Genomic DNA, 23,108 nt, shown 5'->3' on the forward strand with positions numbered 1-23,108 from the left:
GGAATCCTGCTTCACAGCCCTTTAGAGCCCTCCAGAGTGGCCAAACACACATGGTCAGTGCCATCTGCTCCTGGCATCTGCTGGGGGTTCCAGAAGCTTTCCTTTAAGTTCCTTGCCGAAAGTTTTTTAAGGAAAGCAGGAAGCCTGGGAGAGTCAAGGGAGTTCCTTGTCATTTTAATTGCATAAGAGATGGTTGCAGAGAGAAGTAAGCAGAGGGAGGTCACCAGCCTGTCCTGCAGGAACAGGGGTGAGCAAGGAGGTGACAAAGGATAAGTGATGCCATAGGGAAAGCATCCATAACTTCACTTGCAGAGTGACAAGCTTGCTCCCTTCTCTGTCTTCTCCCAGGAATAAACCAAAGCCATCAAACTTGTGTGAGGTCCAGGGCCAGGGTCTAAAAGACTGGGGTTTGGGATCAAAGGAGGTGATTCTTCTCATGGATGGAAGGTGAACTGTTGACTTCCTCAGCAGAGCTGGGGACACAAAATTCACAGGGATTCGAGTGCAGGTTGTAAAAGTTCTTGGAATGGAGATACAGGAATTTAGAACACACAGGAAAACCCATGGAAATTAAAATAGCTGGAAAGCCATCAGTACAGATTTTCCTGGACTCCTACAGCTGCCCAGCCTGTCCTCTTTCTGTTAAAATCCTTCCTGGCCCCTTGGGAGATGCTGTGGATGCTACAGACTTGTCCCATGAGCTACACCAGCCTCTGCACTGAGCCCCTGCAGGGGCTCCCTGCCATCAACAAGGCACCAGTGCAGGATGGGGACCCCCAGCACAGCCCTGCCAGTTGCATTCATGCACCCCAGAGGTCTTTAATTTGGGTTTCCTTTGCTTTTTTCTTTCTCAAGGTGTGTTTTGTTCTGTCTGGAGAGCTGGGAATGTCAAGAGCTGGAGTTGCTATGCCAGTGCTGGGGTGGGGACTCCAGCAGGAGCTGAGGGAGCTGGCACAGGCCCTGTGAGAGGGAGCAGGAGCCAGCTCCGAGGGGAGCTGAGGGGTGCCCATGGGTGCTCCAGCCTTGGGAGCACAGCAGGCACAGAGCCTTCCAGCCTTGGCATATGGAGGCAGGATGTGTTGGGCTGGCGCTGTGCTGAATGCATTGCTCAGCAGGAATACTGGGGAGGAAATAAATCAGCCCCTGATTTACCTGGGAGGACAGATACTTCTTCTCAACTGGTTTTTAATTTGGACTCAATTTCCAAGCCCGGCTGTTCAGATGTCTCTGAGATAAGTGATCTGTGTAACGTCTGAGTCAAACAGGATTTTCTTCTTTTCAGACAGCAAAGCTGTGCTCTGTAAGTGGATGTTCCAGCTAATGAGGTGTTAAGTGTAGAGAGAATCACAAGTACTTGAGGGCAGGATCCAGCTGGTAGTAAAACCAACAACCAGCACCAAGAATGTCCTCAACTTCCAGGAACAACTTCAGACAATAAAACTGTACTGAGGGCAGGAGTGAGGGAAAACCTGGGAAATAGAACCACAAAAATACAGCCATGTGTCATGCTACAGCTGCATCACATGTTGCCTTTCCTTGGGCCAATGGAGGATGACAAGGGAGAGGCAGCAACAGTGGCTTTTAGCTGGCAACCAGAGCCCAAGTGGGAGCATTCCTGAGAGTCCTGAAATCCCAGCGTGTGCTGAAGAAATGTCCCCAGAAGATGCAGTGAATCCTGCCAGGGAGGTTCAGCACAGGTCTCTGCTCCCAGGGAGAAGGGATTGCTGTCTGGGCCTGAGCTACTGTGCCTTGCACTGTGCCTTGCAGTGCTGAGAGGAGCACGGTGAATCCTGAAGCCGAATTCATCATCTGCCCATTTTGTTTGCCTTTGGGGCAGCCCAAAAGCCCAGCTGCATGCACACTCAGTAGCCTTGGTGTCCATCCCTCCACAGCAAAACCACCTCCATCTGTCCTTTTGCCTCTCTGGAGAGCAGGCGGCCCAGGAGCTGCAGGACCACCTGGCACAAGGACAGAGAGGATGCACAGGCTCCACAGTGACCTGGTCTTCAGGACACTTCCACACCCCAAAACCAAAGAATCACAGTGAAATTCTCTGAAAGGGATTTTCTTCATGTTCTGTTGTGGACACAGGCTCAGCTGGCACATCAGATGGACATCAGGGTGAGGGAGCAAGCCCATGAGGAGGCTGGAGGAGAGCAGGTGGGGCAGAGAAGCATGAATATCCTCCAAATGCAGTGTCAAGACACATAGATATCTTAGCAAGGGACTGAGCAGGGAGGATCAGAAACGGGTAGGAGAAACACAGCAGGTTCCCTAGAACAGCACCCATGGCAGATGTTCTGCTTTGGACATTCCAAGTGATGCTGAGAAGGACTCATGGCAGATGGTAGAACACTGTCAGCTGCAACACTCACTCAATGTAAGAAACCTGGGGTTGCAGGAAATCCCCTAGAGGGTTTCCAGGACCTGCCACATCCAGCCTGACCTAGTGCTGCAGGAGGTAGGCTCAGAGACCCCACATATGTTCCCACCACCACCTCCAGGATTTATGGGCATCTCCTGAACTGACCTTCTTTGGGACACAGGCTGTGTTGCAGCAGCAAAAGGAACAACCTGCAGTCCCTGGAGCAATAGGGATATAGATATGGATATGGGTATGGATATGGATATGGATATGGATATGGATATGGATGTGGATATGGGTATGGATATGGATATGGATATAGATATGAATATGGGTATGGATATGGATATGGATATGGATATGGATATGGATATGGGTATGGATATGGATATGGGTATGGGTATGGATATGGATATGGATGTGGATATGGATGTGGATATGGATATGGTTTAGTGGGCATGGTATTCAGTCAAAAGTTGGACTTGATCTTGGAAGTCTTTTCCAATCTTAATGATTTTGTGATTCTATGATTCTATTGCTGTCCCACTGCAGCAGGTGGACAAAGATGTATCTCTGGAGCAGGACAGATCTCAGGAGCAGGGATGGGAGAGCTGAGAGAAAGGTTCCAGCACCAGGACCCTCCCTGCCATCCAGCATGGGACAGCACTTGGTGCTGGCTGAGCAAGGTCACCAGGGGATGGAATAACACAGGACTGGCAGCAAGCCAGAATCCCTCACAGCACTGGAGTTTATCTTTAACAACAACAGCGGCAGCAGCCCCACTTTGCTGGAAAATACCTGCCCAGTGCTGGGATCCTGCATCCTCAGGCAGAGCCAGGCATCCTGCGGGAGCTGAGCCGTGTTATCTGCCCAAGGGGGATTACGCTGTGAAAACGGCTCGTTGGGGATTGTATATTAACAGGATATGCTCGGCTGGTTGACAGGAAGCAATAAAGTAATTTGAAAGAGACTGGGAGAGAGTGTGTGAGTTCCTGCGTCTGTGTTAAATCATGGCTCTAGATAAGCAAACAGCGGCCCCGGAGCGGGAGGAGCGCTGCCAACAGGGACACGGCCAGTGCCAGAAATCTCCGGGAGCTGCCGCAAGTCCATCTCGGGGGCAGCGTGGAAGCCACTGGATGCGATTACAGCTCTCCCGTACCCTGCTCCGGGCTCCAGTCCTGCCGGGTCCCGTCCCTGTCACCCCAGCTCTGCCGGGATGCAGGAGTGCAGGGAGAGAATCCCTGGGCAGCGCAGGGAGCTCCGTGCCTGCAGCTCATCCCACCCACCTTCCGAGCTCCGGGAAGGAGCCGCTCCTCCCAGCAGCTCCAGGCCTGAGGGAAGGGGAGGAGAGCCAAGAGGAGAAACCCGTGCGGCTGCAAGGAGCGACACTGCGAGAGAAGGGCGAGGCAGAGGCTGCAGCGAGGCTGAGCAGAGCCGAAGGCACCGGCGTGGATCGGAGCCCTGCTCGCTTCCCGCCCGGGGACAGCGGATCCTGCCGAGGGTGTCAGCCAGCACAGCACCTGGCACCCCGCTCTGCCTCCCACATCCTGCTGGAATCACACACGCAAAATGTCAGCAGTGTTTATTGCTCTCAGAGAGGCTCCGACAGGGGATGTTTGAGGTCTTCTGATGCAATCTCTGTTCTTTTTTGTTAGGGATCCGCTTTCACAGACTGAGTGATTGCCCAGAAGCTCCCTGCCACGGGATATGAGCTCCACGGGACCAACAAAATGTGTCTGAGTTTGGTGGGGACTGAAGACACTCAAAGCACTGTCTTCAGAATAATAGAAATAAAAAAATCACGTATGCTGCCTTCCACCAGAGGCAAAAAAAATCCATCCTAGGGCATGGATGAGTGTTGAACCTTTTTTCCCAGGTGTCAAGTGCTCCTAGATGGGTGATGGGCAGGAAGTGGGATGGGGCTTGGAGCAACCTGGTCTAGTAGAAAGTGTCCTTGCCCATGGCAGGGGAGATGGAATAAGATGACCATTAAGGTCCCATTGAACCCAAACCATCCTGTGATTTTATGAAAGCTCCCTTGGCAGTGGTTGATGTCAAATGCTGTATCTCACTCTGAAGCACCTCACACTGTCCTTGTCAGAGAAGATCTCCTGGTGCATAGAGCATTGTCCAGGGTGCACTGGGCACCCCTGTGCCTGACCAGCACCTCCTCCAGGCCATGAGTCCTCACACTCCTGCAGCTCTGTTATGAGAAGGCTTCCCTGGAAGCCGAGGCCATGATGCATGTGTACACCTGTATACTTTGGAAAGTAAGTCCATGCCAGCAATTTTCACAAGCATGTTTGTTGCATTCCTTGGGACATCACAAGCCCTCCCTGCTGAGGAGAACATGGTGGCTGGGACAAGGGTAAAGATGCCTGGAGCAGAAATGGTCTGTCAGAGACTGTGAGGTAGTGCCATGTCCTCCACATGTTCCTCATTTGCCTTTTCAACATTCCCTCCCTGATCCCTGCACTAATTCTGGATCCCCAGTGGAGTCACTGATGATGTTCTTGCACCCCTCCTTTCTCCCACGCACCTCGCAGAATTTTTGGAATATCCAGCTGGGACAAACACAACTTGTTCCCTGCCTGTGCAAGAACTGCTCCAGCTGGCTCTTCCAAATGCAGCCACGCCAGCCACAGCTCAGAGTTATCTGATGGTCACACACAGCAGCCAAACCCCTGAGCCCTTCCCACAGACCTTTCCTGCCGTAACTGGAAGGGCCTGGGCTGTGCTGGGGAGTCAGCTGGCACCTGACTGGCTGCGTGGGTAGTCCCAGAGCCTGAGATGTCACCAGAAGCTCAGGTGATGAGCTGTGCAGCCCTTCCCACGGCGTCACTCAGCAGACTGGCGTGGGTGGCCCGTGGTGGCCTCTGGAGAGGCGGTGCCCTGCACCCTCCTCTCCCTGGGTCTGCCGCTGTTTCGTGTCTCACACTGTCTCACCTTGCAGAGCCTCACACACACTGTCTGACCTTCATCACCAGCTTGGCACCAGGAGTTACCTGACCTGCTCCTGAGTCATCTCTGCACGCAGCAGGGAGCAGCAGCCTCCAGAAAATGGATGTGCCTGCTGCTGTCCAACCCAGTCACACGGCTTGGGAGCTGCTTTGGAGCTCCCCAGGTGGGAACTGGCTGCCACCGCTTCAGTCCTGCACAACTTCCTCAGCACATGCTTGGAAGCCTGAGGGACCCTGATGGAACTGGCCAAAGCAGCCACATCCCAAGCTCAGCCCCACTCCTGAAGAGACCTGGGACACCGTGAACCTCTTCGCCTCTCCAGCTTTTTGTCCTCCTTCCCTTCCACCCCCAGCCAGCTGCAGAAAAAAGATGATCTCCCAGTGCATGACCCAACCACCTCACGGCAGAATTGGAAGGGCTCCTGGAGCCAGGCCACTGGAGAGGAAGGACCACTCCCTGTACTGGACCTGCTCCAGGCTGGAAGGAGAGACAAGTTGCCTTGGCTGCAGTAATTAAATCCTTTGCCCAAATGAGAGAGAACATCCCATCCTCCCCACTCCCCCCACAGAGCTGCAGTGTGCAAGTCCCTGGCATCACTAGACAAGCACATCAGTCATCCCCCAGGTGGATTAGGCTGGACTTAAGTTGCTTGGGCTTTGTCCTTGCTGTGTCTGAGACTAGGCAGGGCTCCCAGCTCCTCTGGGTCAGCTGTCCAAAAACTGCCACCACACTGACCTAACCTTTTGGATCTGCTAAACCAGGTCTGAGCACCTCAGCCTGGCTGGTCTGAAGTGGGGGGAGCAGGGAGAGAATCTCTGGTGTAGACTGACCTGGTTTAGACACATGCTCGTTCTCACCAATGCACAAAGGCTGCAGGAAGGGCAGAAAAGAAGAGGCAAACCCATGGGAGACAGGACATTTGCCATCCTGCAGCACCAAGAACTGGGTATCAATGTGTGTTATTTACTGAGCCAGCACCTCCTGCCAGGAAGGGACAGGTGTTTCCTCCAGACCAGACTAAAATATCCCTGGCATTCCCCTGTCTTGGGAAGAAACTCTGGTCCTGTTAGCTTGGCTCAGCTTGTGTGGGATCAAGCACCATTAAGAGCTCATTGGCTGCACACTGGCCAGGTCACCTCCATCCTCCTGCAGCCCCAGCAGTTCCCAGTAGGTCTCCACTGGTGCAGGAACCTCCGTGAGGATTCCTCTGTGCCCAGGGCGCCAGCATGGCCCTGCTGCCCAGAGGCACCAGGCTCTCTCCCTGCCCAGCCTGCTCCCAGCTCATCCCCGGGGACCCAGGGGTGTTCAGGACTCCCACAGCCCCCCCAGCTCTGCCCCATCCCCCCAGGGCAGCCCCCTCCCCGGCAGAGCTGCATTCCCCCGCCTCTGCACGGCCCTGGCTCGGCCTTTCTTCCTTTTCATGCCTTTCTCCCTCCCTGAATGCGCTTTGCTTGCTTTGGCGGCGGGGCAGGGAGAGCCGCGCTCCCCCCTCGCTCCCGGGGATCCCCCCGGCAGATGGGGCCGGGATGTGAATGTGCACACAGTGAAGCCCCTAAGAGGATTTGCTGGTGCCCCTTTCATTGCGAGCCTTTGTGTGCTGCTCCGCTGCGGTGGGACGCCCCCGAGATCTCCCCCGGCTCCTCTCTCTTCCACTCCAGAAGAAAAGAAAGTGCCTATAAAGGCCTTGTTTGTCCGACTCGTTTGAGAGGACCATATTGCTGTAGGTGCCGCGGGTCCCGGCTGACAGCGTCGCCCCTTTGAGCGCGGGTGACGCGCGGCTCCCTCCTGGGAGGGTCCGAGCGGGCGGCTTAGCCAGGCGCTGGGAAAAAAGGTTTCAGTTGCATTTCAATGTCCATTGAACCCTGAATCCCCGGCGATGGTTTTTCCAGAGGCTCTGCAGACAGACAAAGGCACGGAGGAAGAGGCTGGGAAGATGCTTAGCGTCCAGCCGTGGGTGAAGGAGCTGCTACCCCCCAAAATCCCATCCCGGAGAGCTGAACAGGGCTTGCAATGCTGCTTTTCCAATGACATCTAGTGGTAAAGCCAGGCAAGGAGGAAAACGCCGGCTGGGTTTTCCTGGCTTGAGCGCGGCGCCTCCCGCTGCGGCGTTTTGCCCTTTGTATGGCAGCAGACAGCCCCCAGTGAAGAGCGAGGCACAAACACGCGGCACAGCAGCCTCGGCAGCCCCGGGATGCCAACCAGCCCACCCTGAAACCTGCGCTGCTCCCTGGGCCTCGTCCCGGATTTTCAGGGCCCCTGGAGCAGATGTCTGGGCCGGGAATGGAGGTGCTCAGCACACACTGCTGTCCTCTCTGCTCCCTGCTCCAACACGTCCCCATGCGTGCTGCAGCTGCTCCCAGGCAGGTATGTGACACACAGGGCAGGCCTGGCAATATTTCCAGTGCAGGCAGAGTGCTCGCAGCAGCAGGCACAGGCAGTGACACTGAAGCACAGAATATGGCTCCAGGGATGCTCACAGGGCATCTCAGCCCAGCTAAGGTGGCTCCCCAGCACCTGTGGTGGTCCTGACAGGGGGGTGATGGCGTGGCTGGGGCTGAATAACAGCCTGGGCTGCTCACTGTTTAACCAAAGTGTATTAAGATGTCAGGAAGGGCTTCCATACCTCACCAGACACTGGAAACCCCACTCTGGAGGGCACACACTGGACAGGTTGGTCATGAATGTCTCTCTCAGCATTTCAGAGCCATTTCTTATGGCTTACTGCACACTGGAGCACACACACTGCTGGACCATGAACTGCTGATGGATGTTGTCCCAAGCCAAAATGGACCATGGAGCCTAAATCCTCTCTTGCACAGCCTCTTCTGCAGCAGATCCCTGCTACAGGGTACCCAGAGCAGCTGTGGCTGCCCCTTCCCTGGAATTGTCCAAGGCAGGGTTGGATGGCACTTGGAGCGAGCTGGTCTGGCAGAAGGTGTCCCTGCCCATGGCAGGGGATGAACAAGTTCTGCCCCAACCCAAACAATTTGGTGATTCTCTGACTCAGCACACAGGGCGTGCAGGAAGGATGCACCTGAGGATGCATCAGGGAGTGAGAACTTCAGGACCATGCTGACAGCAGGACAAAGAGATCGGAAATACAGACACAGGAGGTGGCTTTGGTGGTCCTGCACAGAGGCAGAACAGCTGTAAACCTCCATGGATTCTCCCCACTTGTGCCCAGAGCCTGTGCCACACTGTGAGCAGCCAGATGAGCAGCTGAACCCAGCCCATTGGGCTGGAGGGTGATCTGCAGCTGGAGGATGAAAATTGCAAAAGGAAAGCCAAGAGGACATTCCCTGTCTCCTGTGACAGTAATTCCAGTCCCTCTGAGCAGTCCTATACAAAAGAGATGCCACAGCAAAACCAGGATCAAGGAAAAGCCCACCCCCACCTTTTAATGCTGGGAGAGAAAAACTGAGTAAAACCCAGCGCACAAGCAGCTTTTAAAATGAAATACATTGAATCCAGAGTCACAGAGACCAAAATGGGTTAATAATAAATTGGTGGTGCTTCCATCTTCCTGGGCTCAGGGTGCTCCAGTGCTCTGGTGGAGGTCCTTGAGGTCACCTGTGCACAATGTTGAGGCACATCCAATGTTCCTGTGCTGGATTTTATCAGAGGTGAAAGAAAATGGGGGGGAAAAGCAGAAAAAAGGGAGACAGAACCACACAGATCATGAGAGATCACATCCTTTGTGGGCCATAGGATGAGGGAGAAGCCTGTCCAAAGGAGCAGAACAAGCCTCCTGGATAACCCTTCAGGTCACCTCTTCCTTCTCTGTCATCCTCTGAGGTCTCAGCCTGGAGATCAGGAGTGTCCCTCTCCATGGCCTTTTGGGACAGTCATTGGTTGGAGCTGGGAAGGAAGAGCTGCTATAACATTTCCCAAACTCTCCTGGCATTAGTTTCTCCTTCAAAAAGCTTTTCTTTCCTCTCTTTCCCTGCTCAGTGAGGACACAGGTCTGAGCAAACACTGGTAGTTTCAGCTCCTTGCTCTCCAGCTGTCTGAGGGACCTGTGGAGGGGGAGACTGAAGGACTGAGACAGAACTGCCTGGAATCATCCTGAGCCTGGGGACAGAGTTGGAGCAACTATGGTGGATCCACATGGATGTCAAAAGGAGAAATCCATCTACTCCTGGCCATCCAGCCCACCCCAGGAGACCAACCAGTGCTGGGGAGGGCCAGCAGATCCTTGCCTTTCTCCAGGAGGAGGTGCCCAGGGTGACCCATGTTCTTCCCCTACACCCTGAGGGACCAAGCTCCTCTGCAGGCAGCTGGTGACAGCAGTGGCAGCACCAGTTTCAGAACAGGAGCAGAGTCCAGGTCTCAGTGGCTGCTGGGGATTTCCCACTGCTGGTGCCAAGCATCACCTTGAGATCTCCAGGAGCCAAAACTCTGCCCAAAGCCCTCATGTTCCCAGAGCCTGACTCTCTGCCCAGCCCTCATGGACACCCCCAGGCTGCAGGGCTGGATGTGTGACACAGGGTCACCTCACACAGCAGAGGACATCAGGCCATGCAGCCCATGGCAGGGGTGCATCCCCAAGAGTCACCACTCAGGGATGTGCAGGGTTATCCAGCTCCCTCCCAGGGATGTGCAGGGTTATCCAGCTCTATCCCAGGGATGTGCAGGGTTATCCAGCTCCCTCCCAGGGATGTGCAGGGTTATCCATCTCCATCCGGGATGTGCAGGGTTATCCATCTCCATCCCAGGGATGTGCAGGGTTATCCAGCTCCATCCCAGGGATGTGCAGGGTTATCCAGCTCCATCCCAGGGATGTGCAGGGTTATGCAGCTCCATCCCAGGGATGTGCAGGGTTATCCAGCTCCCTCCCAGGGATGTGCAGGGTTATCCAGCTCCCTCCCAGGGATGTGCAGGGTTATCCAGCTCCCTCCCAGGGATGTGCAGGGTTATCCAGCTCCATCCCAGGGATGTGCAGGGTTATCCAGCTCCCTCCCAGGGATGTGCAGGGTTATCCAGCTCCCTCCCAGGGATGTGCAGGGTTATCCAGCTCCCTCCCAGGGATGTGCAGGGTTATCCAGCTCCATCCCAGGGATGTGCAGGGTTATCCAGCTCTATCCCAGGGATGTGCAGGGCTGTCCATCTCTCTCCTGGCTCCCCTGGAAGCAATGACCCATTGCTGTTCCAGACAAAAGCCCTCCTGGCACTTCATCGGAACAGAAGGGAGCACTGGGCAGACCACACATCTCTTGGGGAGCTGCCACCCAAGCCCTCACCCCAGAGCTCCCGTCCCTGCTCTTTCTGAGGAAGGCAGGACAGCAGGCTCACAGATATTCCTTGTTTACAAACCAGATGGGAATTCCAGGTATGTGTCCATGCATACTGCATACATTTCCCTGTGGACCCTTCTTCTGCACATGGCAGTGTCTTTGCTGTGCTGTGGGCTTCAAACTGCCTTACTTGATTATTTTTTCCCCTTGTGAGATTTTAGGGCAGAGTGAGGCTGTTGAGTGCAATCCTGGCCTCTTCCACCCTGGTACTGCCTGCCCACCGTGTGCATGGCTCTGGCCCTGGCTGCTGGAAGCGTGTTGTGTGTGCTCTGCACGGTGTTTGTGTGTTTTGTGTTGGTGCCTGTGCCCTGTGTGATAATTCAGTGAGCCTGCAGCCCGTCCTGGGTGAGGGACATGGATCCATTTGTGACAGGATGGGGCTGGAGGCTCATCTCAGCCTCTCAGCCTGCACAGCCAACCGAGGGCTGGAACCTACACACAGCTCCAGCGGGGCAGACAGGATGGGGTGTGGAGCAGAGCAGGGCTGTTCCCCCTGTGGGGAAACTGAGGCATTCGGGGGAGAGTGTGGGTGGGCCACTGATTTGTCCCCTTTGTTCCTGGACACTGCCAGGAGCCAGTAGTGGAAGAAAAAACCGATTTTTTCCTTTTTCTTGGAGAAAACCTTTGGAGAGGAGAGCAGGGCTGTGAGAGGCTCTCCCAGACCTGCATTGTCACAACTTCAGCGTTAGTTTGGGGATTTTGCCAAGAGTTTGGTCCTGCATCACAGCAGAGGATGCCCATCATGGCAAAGCATCCCTATCCCGGCACAGCATTCCCAGAGTGACAGAAGATCCTCAGCCCAGCAGAGCATCCCGCATGGCTCCTGGTCTTAATGGCTGGGGGACAAACCTGAGTTCATTGTGGTGCATCCCCCAAGGGGTTAAGGACATGCACGGGGCCACGCAGGCCCAGGCTGTGGTCTCACCCTTCCATACCGCATCCCCTCCGCATCCCCTCCTCATCCCCTCCTCATCCCCTCCTCATCCCCTCCTCATCCCCTCCTCATCCCCTGCGCCTCTGCGCGGGGCGGCGCCGGGGCGATGCCGCTCGGAGCCGGGCGCAGGAGGGCGGGAGGCAGCGGGAAGCGGAGCGGAAGGAGCCGAGCGCCGACGTCCAGGCGATCTGTGCCTGGAGCTGAACCAGGCCAGGCTTCTCATCCCGCACATCCCCATGGAAACCTCGGCCCCGCCGCCCTGCCCTGCACCCCCGCCCGGCTGTCGGTCACCGGTGGCCGCGCAAGCCCGGGGGACCAGGGGGGCTGTCCAGGGGCTGCTCCCCGACACCCAGGGGTACCTGCCGAGGCTGCCAAAGCTGCAACAGCAGGGATTGAGCTCTTCCTCCCATCCCCGCCTGCATCCACCCCTCCCCGCAGCATTAGGAATCCCCGGCAGCATCCCCAGGCAGCATTCCCGAGAATCATCCCCAGGCAGCATTCCCGGGGCTCATCCCCAGGCAGCATTCCCGGGGCTCATTCCCGGGGCTCATCCCCAGGCAGCATTCCTACGCCTCCAGAGCCAGCCCCGGGAGCGTCTCTGCCCCCCGGTCCAGCCCTGGCAGCATCCCATCCCATCCCATCCCATCCCATCCCATCCCATCCCATCCCATCCCATCCCAGTCCCTCGATGGAGCCTGGGGTGCGTGGGGTGCCCCCCACGGGGGCTGCAGCCGCGGGATCGCCCCCACCCCACCCGGTTCTTTCCTCTCCTGCGCTCCCCTCCCAGCACGAGTCCCCTGAATGCTCCATTTGAAGCTAATTCCGGCTGAAATCTGGTTTGCTTTCCAACGTTGCTGCCTTAAATTGGAGAGATTGACCTTGTAGCAGGAGGTGACATGCAGATGCACATCAGCAGCCCGTCAGAGCTGCGGCGGGGGCTGGGGGGGTACGGAGCCGCCTCGGGGACACGCCAACTATTTTATGAGTAATTTAATATCTGGAACACAGACTTTTCATTCCCAGAGATCTGCTGGGGAAAGAAAGAGCCTTTCTGCAGCCCCGCGAAGGCTGTTCCTCATAAGGAGGCAGAGCAGGAAAAAGGGCTGGGATTTAACTCCTTGGTGGCCAGCCAGCACAGAGCCTCCCGGCTCCCGGTCCCTGCAGAGGGCCAGGAAAAGCAGGAATTCCCTGAGCACCTCTAAGTGGAAGACAAGCCAGGCTGTGTTGCTCCAGGCAAAAGTAATTGCTCCTTCCCATTCAAATCCAAATGCAAGCCTGGGTGAGGATGGGGGGAACAAACTTAACACAGCCCTGAAGTGAGATTTGGGGTGGGAGCTGATGTCTGAACTCCCTTCCCTGTCCCAGACTGGTTTCTGCTGTATCAAACTCTCCAGGAGTCTCCCTGGGGTTGGGACCACCCTCCAGTGGAACCAGTGCACCCAAGGGACCCAAGCAGGGAGCTCCTGTCACCTGTGTGACCTCAGTGTGCACCAAAGCTGCCGTGTCCTGTTGTGATGCCTGTGACATCCCAGCAGGAACAACCCAGTGCCCTGTCCCAGTAATGCCTCTGCCCAGAGCATTCCAGCACCTTGGCACAGCACTGAACCCACACAGGGATCCCCATATGGCTCCTGATTGATATTATGGTTTGGAGAAGGGGAGGGAAGGAAGAACACAAAAACCCCAATATTTCACTGCACAACCTGGCCCAAGGGCAGAGGAGATGGTGGAGAGCAGCCACAGCCTGGCAGCAGGAACTGTGGCTCAGAGCTGGAGGCTGAAGGGAAGGAAGCACTCAGGGCTGTTCAGGAGGGAGCTGCAGGGAAGGGAGGAGCCTCCCTGCACTGAGGAGCAGTGGCATCAGCTACATGGGAGAAGAGCTGTTTGGAGGGGCTGGCATGGGAAGCTGATCCAGGAGGCCCTGTTGGGCAGCCAGGTTGTGGCTGGTCCTGCCAGCAAGGACCAAGACCAAACAAGGATGGTGTAGGAAGAGCTCTTCCTTGGTTATAGCAGGGACTGGGAACTCCTGGGCTCAGTGCAAACACCTCTGCAATCTCCATCATGTTTGCTGGTGATGTTAGAGCACACCATGGCACTGACATCCATGGCTCCATCTCACTGACAAACAGCCTGGCTGTGCTTTGATTCCTCCAGCCCAGCTTCATCTCCATGAACACTGACAGGCACACCCATTTCCACCACATCAGATCCTGCCAGAGTCCTGCTTATGCTAAGACTGGAGCTTTGGCACAGAGAAAACCTCCAAACCCCCAGTTAGATAATGCAGGAGAAATCCTCATTTGATTTTCTTGCTGGTCCCTATTGCTCTGTGCCTGGGAGCAGGGAGATTTTATTTTAACTCCCTGAGAGCTCTGTTGGTGCCTTTGCCCACAGCTGTGCTCCTGGTTCCCTCCCTGTCCCGCTCAAGAGGCCTCCAACACCAACAGACCAAAGCCCCCCACGGCTTCTTGGCAAAACACTGACATCCCTAAAACTCCTGAAGTCACCTTGAAACACCTCTTGCCCCAGCTGGGCATCTGGGGGCCTCAGCCCTGCCCTGGTGGTTGCCTGACACCAAGGTGAGGGTCACAGCACCGCCTGGTGAGGGAAGGGCTGTGGCTGGGCCCTGGGGAGGGACTGCAGCTGCCTTGAAAAGAAACCCCAAAGGGAGTGACGAGGAGCAGGACGTGCGTGTCAGGCGACAGCTCGGAGCACACACAGAGCACAGGGACAGGGGGAATCGCACAGGGCTGGGTGTGCACAGGGGGAGTGTGCACACAGGGGCGAGTGAGCACACACAGCACAAGCAGGAGCGTGCCCAGAGGCCCAGGCCAGCTCTGCCCACGCTGGGTGAGGACAGATCTTGCAGGTTTATTCCCCGGTGCAGCCATGCCAGGTTGAAACGCTGGGCTCAGGCACCCATGGGGAAGGTGTAAGGAATTAATTAAATATACAAATTGGCCCTTTCCTGAGTGCCAGTGGCCATGGTACTGCCCTGGCCCACCCTTACCACCCACAGCACCTGCCCCCACTCAGGCTTCTCTCCAGCTCTCCTGTTAATGGTTGTGTTGTTCCAAGATTGCCCTGTTTCCATGGAATAATGCATCCCCAACCGAAAAAGCAGGGCAGGAGATTCAGGAGCAGGGCTAGGCTGGTCCTGCTGCTCTGGGAACAGCAGGCAGGACAGGTGGGACTGCCAGCACAGCACCCAACCCAGGTGCTTTTGGGTGTTCCTCTGTGGCCCTAAGCAGCACAGGGGGCTCGGCAGGGGACTGACTGCTGCACACAGGAGGAAGCAATGCCAGCTCCTGTGCAGGGAGCCATGGCAAGGGACACTCTGCCTCTGGCCTCAGTGAGTGCCATAACAGCTTGAGAGGAAGGGGCCTCTCCAGCTGTGGGGTGCAGGCTGCGACTTTGGGGCTTCCTACAGGGTCAGAAGGACCCTTGAGCTGCCTGGGAAGAACTGAAGGGTGGTGTTGTATGGAGCAACAACAGCTCCAGCACCCTCTGGGCCCCTTTCCTTATCCATTTTGGATACCTAGGGGGTGTGAGTCTAGTGGCAGCCTCAGGGGAGCTGCCATCTCATGGGGCCACCGCCAGAGGTGGCATTGCTGGGCACTGGCTGAGACCCATGGGAGGAAACGATGCCCTCTGCATCTCTGGGCAGCAATTCCCTCTGCATCTCTGGGCAGCAGTTCCCTCTGCACCTCTGGGCAGCAGTTCCCTCTGCACCTCTGTTTTCCAGCTGTGTAAGCACTGTGAGCTGCACTTAGAGGTGCCGGTACCTGCACTGCCCTCTGACTTTCCCCAGGCACAGACAAGCCCTCAGAACCCTTTTGGCTCATACTGGTCAGACGTCTCTTTTAAAAATAACCAGCTTTTGTCCTTACACCTTTTCAAAAATCAAAAATTATTATATCCATTACCTGGAAAGGCAGAAAGCTTCACCTTGGTGTCTAATAACACCCCACGTCCCTTCTTACAGAGTTTTCTGCTGCCAGTGCCTGTCCTCTGACATGGGATTGTCCCATGCCAGAAAAAGAACTTTGCATTTGTCTCCATCAAATATCAGTGGGCTTCTGCCAGCTCATTTCCCAGCCTTCAGGGCTCTTGGAATGGCAGCCCTGACCTCCAGTGTATCTCTGTTCCTTGGTACAGTGTCTCCTACCTGCTGAGGCTTCAGGAGGCTCAGACAGTGTATGTTCCCAGCCCTCTTTTGGGTGTCAAGCACCTGCTCTTTTCCCCCACCTGCCTAGCCCAGCTCAGTTTTATTTGTGATGCTGCATCTCCAGCTGTGAAACACCTGGGTTTGGTGGCTGCACTGTAAAGGCCATCCATGCTCTGGCACAGGGGAACCTCAGAACACAACACCAACACCTGTGCTCGCACCTCCTGAGAGCAGCAGAGCCTGGGGACACGCGCGGCTGCACCCCGGGGGACCGAAGGCTCAGATTCTGCTGCAGGAAGGATAAAGCTGCGAGGTGGTGGGGAGGAGGAGGAGGAGGAGGAGAAATGAACCGGGCTAATCCTGCCCCCTGCCTCCTCCCAGACCTCGCGGGCGCTGCCCATGGCTCGGAGCTGTGCCCGAGGATGCTGCCGCTGCCAGGCGAGGGCTGAGCCAGTCTCCAGTGCCACCTGCCGGCAAATGGCCCCGGACAGGAGCCTCCGAGCGGGTCACAACAGCCTCGGTCACTGTCCTGCGCTGACACCCGAGCAGCCCAGAGTTGGGGGTCTGGACTCACAAACAACCTGGAGACCTCAGGGGTGACGCTCCATTAAATCTGCCCATGGCACACTCACCTCCCCAAGACCTTTTATCATCATCCTTTCCATCCAGACCCTTTCAAATCCCAGACTCCCACAAAAATTCCCGAATGCCCCTGTCCAGGCCCACGAGATGGGCTGGGGGCTGCAGGCAGCCCACCCACACGGGTGCAGAGCTGGGTTGTCACCTGCCCCGGGGCCAGGGCTGTCCCTGGGCTCCTCAGCTTTAATTCATCTGATCATTCCTGGGTCCACAGCTCTGCTATTGATAAGGAGCAGGCTGGGAGGGCTTGGCTGTGCTCCAGGATGTGGAGAACAGTTCTGTGCTGGGGTTTGGAGGCTGTAGTGGGGGTGTCCTCCACACCACCCCCATCATGGGATCTAGTTGTTTGGCCCACGCTGACCTGCCCTGCCTTGTCACAACCTTTGACAATCTTCTGTGGGTATTTCTGTCACCACCACCACCCCAAAAAAAGTCTGAGAGAGGTTGGTGTCCCCAGATCCTGCCACTGCCAGGACTCTCCAGTACAGCACCACCTCCAGCATCTCCCTGCCTACCAGCAGTACCCAGTGGCCTGTCATTGTCCTGCCCCCTGCTAAAGGCTGAGCTGCCTCTCCAAGTTTTCCTAACCCTGGGCTGGGACCCTTTGGGTGGCTCTGGACAGAGATACTTGCTGTGGTCTGCAGTAGGAACTGCATGACTTGTCTGGCTCTACTCAGCAGTAATGAGATGCTAATGAGCCTGGGCTGCACCCAAGAGGGCGAGAACCAATACCCTGGCTGTGTGAAAATTATTTGTGAGGAAAAAGGCAAATCCTATCCAGAAAGGGACAAATAGTGCGAAGAGCTGTCATTTATTGTGCAAGAATGGCAGCAGTGTGCTTCAAGCACCAATTTGGGAGCAAAGAGCTTCCAGGGGAGTCCTCAGCACTGCAGGGACTGCAGAGATTGGCCACAGATACATCTCCAGTGGGCTAAGTCTCAGGGAAGATGAGAAAGCCAGAGAAGATGCTGTCAGAGCCTTCCAGCCCCACCAAGGAGTTCTTCTCTGTTGGTTCCAGCCAGACAGACTCATTCATGGCCATCTTGAGGACCACGCCACCCGTGGTGACCTGGAAACTGTTATGCACGTAGTCACAGAAGGTCACCACCCTCTCGCCCCTGCTGGCACCCTGGCCCTTTTTGATGTTGAGGCACAGGTTGCCCCGGGAGGTGACGTGGTAGGTGAAGTAGTAGGTGCCGGGCACGCGGCAGGTGAAGCGGCCGTAGCGGTTCTCGTAGTGGCCCTGCTCGTTGGTGAGGACGCGCTCGAAGCGGATGGGCTGCTCCCGGCGGGGGTAGGAGCTCATGCTCCTGGCAGCCGAGAACCCGGACTTGAAGGCGACCTTGTAGTCACCAGGTTCTCCTATGGGGCCAGGCGGTCCCACGATACCTGGTAAGCCTGTTATACCTGGGATGCCAATGGGACCGACCTTCCCAGGCTGTCCCGGTGCTCCTGGGACTCCCGGCTCCCCTCTCCATTCTTCACTCTGGCCAGAGGGTCCTAGAAAAGAGGAGGAAGAGTCATTGTGGTCACAGCCAAGCCCCATTTGTGTGCAGAGAGGGAGCATGAGCAAGGAAACCTGTCAGGGTGTGGGTCAGTGGAGACCCTGCCCAACAGGCAGGTGTGACACACCTTCCCCCTCCTTCCCCAAGTTCCTTGGGGTGCTCCATCATCCCCACCTGACAAGACCTCAAAGAACTGGTGGAAATGGGTTGCTTTCCCAGGACCATGTGGTTGGCACTATCTTTCTCTGCTCTTGGCAGTCACAAGACAGTGTTTTACCCACCTGCAGCCTCTTCCTTACCTTGCTCACCCTTTGGGCCGTTCTCCCCATCCCTGCCATCGCTGCCAGGCTGTCCTGGTAATCCTGGGATGCCTGGGATGGTGCCGTAGGTCCTGCAGAGTGTGGCACTGGCAGGCTGCCCTCCAGCCAGGCAGATCAGCATAGCCCACACGATCCACATCTGTGGGAGCATGGAACCGTGTTGGGGGCTTTCCTGGGTGGTGGGAGGGCTGGGGAAGGCACTCTGAGCTGCTCTGAAAGATGGTGACTGCAAGCAAGTCTGGGTAATACGATCAGGGAGGGAAAACATCCTACCACAGAGCCAAATTCACGCTCCTGCTGGCCCTGGAGCAAAGAACCATAACCCTTGGGCAAGGCAGGGTTTGCAGTCTCTCGTCATTCTTAAATCCCCAGTTTCCAAATGCCCACAGCTTCAGCCACATGAATATTTGGGACAGGTTATCTCAGAGATCTGATGTCCAACGTGGCCATGCTGCTGCCTTGTGGGAGAAATTCCCCATCTCATCTCAGGACCATACTTGCAGGGTAAAATCCTTACCCAACCAGAGCAGTTTTGTCATCTGCAAGGGAACAGGCCTTGCCTTCCACCAGCATGTCTAAGGGACAGTGTCAGTCCTTGAAGATGGCAATGAGCCCCCAAGCCTCCCTCCTCCAACCCACCGGTTCCCCTTGTGACCTGTCACACAGCTGTTCAATGCCAGAGGCATTTCTGTATCTCACAAGCCTCACTGGGACAGTTATCTGGGCTTCCATGCCTGGGGTCTTACCTTCTTCCTGCCCTTCCTACCCAACTCCTTCCCCCAGATCCTGGTGTGGGTGCATGTGGATAAGCACTGGGCATTTGGGGGCTGGATCTGGACATCACAGCACCCTAGCCACAACTCCCCCATCCCAGGTGGATTTTCCCAGTGCTGAAGCTCTGGTGCCAGCAGGACAAAAGATGGGTGAGTTGGATCCTTCAGCCACAGCCATTCTGATTTGGGTGCAGCAGGAACAAAAACTGATCCACAGGCTCCCAGCCATCAGAAGACAAGAGCTTCTCAGGGCAGGAGAGCACCCCCAGAGCACCTTTCAGACTGATGCACCTTTCAGTCCCTGATAACACTTCTGGAATCTGCCATCTCTGCTTTTATGATTTCCTTCTTCCAGGTGGAGCAGGAGGGGTCAGGGTCCCATCAGGGACCTCCACCACCCCCAGCCCAGCACCTCCACCCCCAGTTTCTCTCTGCCCCAGGCCACAGGGAAGTGCCAGCAATGCAGGTGACTGTCACCCTGCCAGAGTTGGGTTCCCCATGTGCTCCTGCCTATGGGGGGAACCTTGGGCTCAGTCTTGCTCTTACCTTGAGCTCCTTGTTCATCAGGTGGGGAGATAGAGCAGGACACCCCAGCGTCCTGCTCGGAAATGCCTGAGAGGAGAAGCAGAAGTTTGCTGCAAGGGTTATTGTGAAAGGATCTGGGACACATCCCCTTTTTATCTTTAGCTCCTGTCCTTTTTCCGTGGCAGTTTCAGATCCTCCATGAATGCTGTTGTCAGCTGAGCAGGACAAGCCATCCCCAAATAGCACCCCGAGCCCCTCCAGCCACAGCTCTGCCCTGCAGGGTCCCTGGGTCCTGCTTAGGGGTGTTTGCTATGAGGAATACTCTTTGGAGCTCCAGATGAGTTTAAGGTAACCCAACAGAGCTGCAGAAATGTACAGCATTCAGGCAGCACCCCTCAGGCTGCTCCACGTGCTTCCAGCTTTGCAGGCCCAGGGGATGCTGCAGGGTCTCAGCATCCATCACCTTAAGTCCATGCATGGGAACTGACTTTGCCCTGTGGGAAAAGCATTCCCTGCTTTGGCTACTGCCTTGTGGAAGTGAAGTACAGGACGTTTGGAAAGGAGACTGTCTTGTTCCATCCTTCAATGTGTGACACCAGGAGAAATCCCTGCTGGGTTTTGGTGGGCTCTGCATCCTCCACAACCACAAGCTCCTCTGGTTTGGCTCAGGAAAGCCAGAGCATTTCCCCTGCCCCATCCTGGTAGGGACCCCAGGGATGTCCCAGCCATGGTGTTGGGGTTTCCTTTGCAGTCTGTGCCCCTGTAGAGCTTTGGAGAGAAGGGGAATATCAGGGTCCTGCTTGGATGAGTCTTGGCGCCCTCTTGAGAGGGGCTGTGTGGGGACACAGGAACCATCCTGTTCCTGCAGCAGCCAGGGGTCCCACCCCCTGTGCAAAGCCAGGTGTGGGTGGGGTGTTATGGTCTCTGATGCTGGTGAGTCTTGGGGACATGCTGATGCCACACAGATGGCCAGATGTCACGTGCACATTTGGAGGAAACAACACACTACACGAGGCGCACTGGGGAAGGTTTTATTGACACTTTCCACAGCCGGGTCATGGCAAAGGGGCTGCTGCAGCCTGCTGAACCTGAGGCAGCCCAGGTGGGAAGGGGAAAAACACAGGGAGACCCGAGGTAATGTGGGGTTAGCAGGGGGGATGCACATGGCAGTGCCAGCAGGACCAGGAGCTCAGCACCATCACTGGGTGCAGATGTAGCAGATGTTCCTGTTCCCCCTGTGCAGCAGCTACCAGGGCTCAGCCCCCAGACTGAGGGGGGGGGGTCTGGCTGCTGGGCTTGATGCCCTCCCTGCAGAGACACTGGGAGCATCAGGAAGAGCCCAGCAGCGAGCAGTGAGTTCAGGGCAGGTAGAAGGCGCTGGGGTGCTGGGGTGAGCTCTGCTGATCCTCTAGTCTGGGAAGAGCAGGAAGCCTGAGAAGATGCTGTCGGAGTTGGCAATGCCCACCATGCCGTTGTAGTCGTTCACTTCCAGCCAGACCTTGTCATCAGCAGCCAGGTGGAGCAGCGCCCCCCCCGAGCTGACCTGCACCGTGTTGGTCTTGTGGTCACAGAAGCTGGCCATCCTCCTCTCGTTTTTGTGCAGGATGACACAGAGGTTGGCTGTGTGGGAGCTGTGAAAGACGAAGTAGTAGACACCAGGGAGCCTGCAGGTGAACTTGCCCGTGGCAGTGTCGTAGTCGTGGTTGGTGTTGGTGATGACGTTGTTGAAAACCACGGGGACGTTCTTCAAGGGGTACTGGCTGGTCTGCCTCGTCACTGAGAACGCTGACTGCTGCTTCTGCATGGAGGTGCCTGGCATTCCTGGGGGGCCGGCATGGCCTGCCTCCCCAGGGATTCCCATTGGACCAGGGGCCCCAGGGGGGCCAAGCTTGCCTGGAGGGCCACGTGGGCCTGGTGACCCTTTCACGCCCTTGGGCCCCAGCTGTGTAGAAGAAGCAGGGATACCTGTGGGATGGTGAGGAGTGAAAGGGAGTCAGTGTCAATGGCAGGATGTGGGGAGAGGCTTCTCTAGCCCCTTCCTTTAGGCTGGAGAGTGCTGTTGCCTCTTCCACCTGACTACAGGGGATGCTCTCCACATCCTGCAAACCCAGGCAGACCAGCCATTGAGGACTCAGTGTAGCCCTATAAGAGCCCATGTGGTTTCCCTCTTTGCTCACTCACCTGGCTCCCCTTTGGCTCCCTTCAGTCCATCCCGGCCATCCCTGCCTGGTATACCCGGCATGCCTGGCAGGCCTGGAGCTCCATAGCAGCTGTGAGGGTCCTCTACAGTCACAGAAGAGCCTACACTCAGGAGGAGGACAGTGAGGGCCAGATAGAGCTGCTCCCAGAATCTCTTCTCCATTTTGGTGTTCTGTAGCACAGAAAGTGAAAGAAAGTGCTGGAGTGAGGGGTCACAGCAGGGTGGCTTGCAGGACATGGAGAAAAGGAGCCTGGATATACCAGGAACACTTGGATGCCTTGTGTGTGTCCTCAATGTCCCACCTATACACACTGCAGGATAGTGGGGAGGTGGATATGTGGAGATGGGCCCCAGGCTCATCTCCAACACCAGGGCAGCCCGATGGCACAGCGTGCATTGGACTTTCAGTCTGGATGGAGCCATGAGTTCTGAGGTGCCCATGGCCAGCCCCAAGCCCTCTGAGTGCAGTGTCCCCAAACCCTGGAGATGCACACACCACTGCAGACTGTCACCCCGTGCTGCACTGAGGCTAGAACTCCCTGCACATAGCTGATCTTCCTCCTCCTCCAGCAGCAGCCTGACTGTCCTGGCTCTGTCCATCGGGATCAATCCTTCCATCAGCTGGTCCATCCTGTCTCCATCACACGCGTGCAGCCCATCAGTGCCTCTGCCTTTGTCCTCTCCTCCTCCTCCTCCTCCTCCTCCTCTCTCATCCACATCCTCCTCTCATTCTCGCCCTCTCCAGCAGTGTGCCATGCTGCTGGACCCCCAGTCCCACCCTCGAGACAGGGACCCTGCAGCACCTCTTACCTCTGGTGGGGACCAGGGCAGGGATCCCAGGCTGCCGGTCCTGCTGGGCGCGTGGTCACTGCCAGCACAGCGCGGTGGGTGCGGCTCCCTGACACCCTCACGGAGGAAGTCACAGAGTTAGGAAACAGTTAAGGGCCCTTGTGAACACAGAACCCGAGCTGTTCCCAGCCAAATTTCACATCCTCCTGCCTAATCCTTTCTGCTGAGACAGCACTTTCTTGGCTCTCCAGTGAAACCTGTACTGGTGCCACTGCAACAGGAAGGGCTGCAAGGAAAGAGGTGGGACACAGCTCAAAGAGATGTGGCACAACTCCCCAATGCAGGGAATAGCCCTCCCCAGACCCCCTGCTTTCCCTCTTACTTCCCTTGTTTCTGAGCAGAAGGGCAGCTTGGGAACAGAGCCTCAGGCCAGCTCCAGTGGGCTGGAGATGCCTGTGGCACTGAGGGGCTGCTGCAAGGTCACTGCCTGGCTCTCATGGAAGATGCTGCACCCCTAAATAGGACAGGAAGATGCTTCCTTTTAAGAGTTTCTGACCTGCACCTTTCCCCATGCCCCACCAAGTTCTGCTGGGTGCTGGACTCAGTGAGGCCCCAAGATCCCTCACTGGGGTGTT

General features: G+C 56.4%; 2 protein-coding genes across 2 annotated transcripts; both read right to left on the bottom strand.

The window, feature by feature from the left end:
* Positions 1 to 17,156: 17,156 nt before the first annotated feature.
* On the bottom strand, positions 17,157 to 19,613 carry C1QB (complement C1q B chain). The gene is made up of 3 exons (XM_036396429.2): positions 19,506 to 19,613; positions 18,166 to 18,325; positions 17,157 to 17,861 (listed from the first exon to the last, which is right to left on the bottom strand). The coding sequence occupies exons 1-3, from the start codon at positions 19,521 to 19,523 to the stop codon at positions 17,293 to 17,295; spliced, it is 747 nt and encodes a 248-aa protein (XP_036252322.1). The 5' UTR covers positions 19,524 to 19,613; the 3' UTR covers positions 17,157 to 17,292.
* An 888-nt stretch (positions 19,614 to 20,501) lies between these two features.
* C1QC (complement C1q C chain) lies at positions 20,502 to 22,579 on the bottom strand. Its single transcript, XM_036396430.2, has 3 exons — positions 22,495 to 22,579; positions 21,666 to 21,855; positions 20,502 to 21,449 (listed from the first exon to the last, which is right to left on the bottom strand). Exons 2-3 carry the CDS (start codon positions 21,844 to 21,846, stop codon positions 20,893 to 20,895), a joined length of 738 nt encoding a protein of 245 aa, XP_036252323.1. The 5' UTR covers positions 21,847 to 21,855; positions 22,495 to 22,579; the 3' UTR covers positions 20,502 to 20,892.
* Positions 22,580 to 23,108: the final 529 nt, after the last annotated feature.

Source organism: Molothrus ater, chromosome 23, assembly GCF_012460135.2.
Source record: "Molothrus ater isolate BHLD 08-10-18 breed brown headed cowbird chromosome 23, BPBGC_Mater_1.1, whole genome shotgun sequence".
Taxonomy (NCBI): Eukaryota; Metazoa; Chordata; class Aves; order Passeriformes; family Icteridae; genus Molothrus; species Molothrus ater.

Excerpts from the sequence above, each read along its gene's own strand:
- C1QB (XM_036396429.2), bottom strand. Across the intron at positions 17,862-18,165 it reads CGGCCCAAAGGGTGAGCAAG|GACCCTCTGGCCAGAGTGAA; the intron begins GTAAGGAAGAGG and ends CCTCTTTTCTAG.
- C1QC (XM_036396430.2), bottom strand. The coding sequence starts at position 21,846 with ATGGAGAAGAGATTCTGGGAGCAGCTCTATCTGGCCCTCACTGTCCTC. Across the intron at positions 21,450-21,665 it reads GGGAGCCAAAGGGGAGCCAG|GTATCCCTGCTTCTTCTACA; the intron begins GTGAGTGAGCAA and ends ACCATCCCACAG.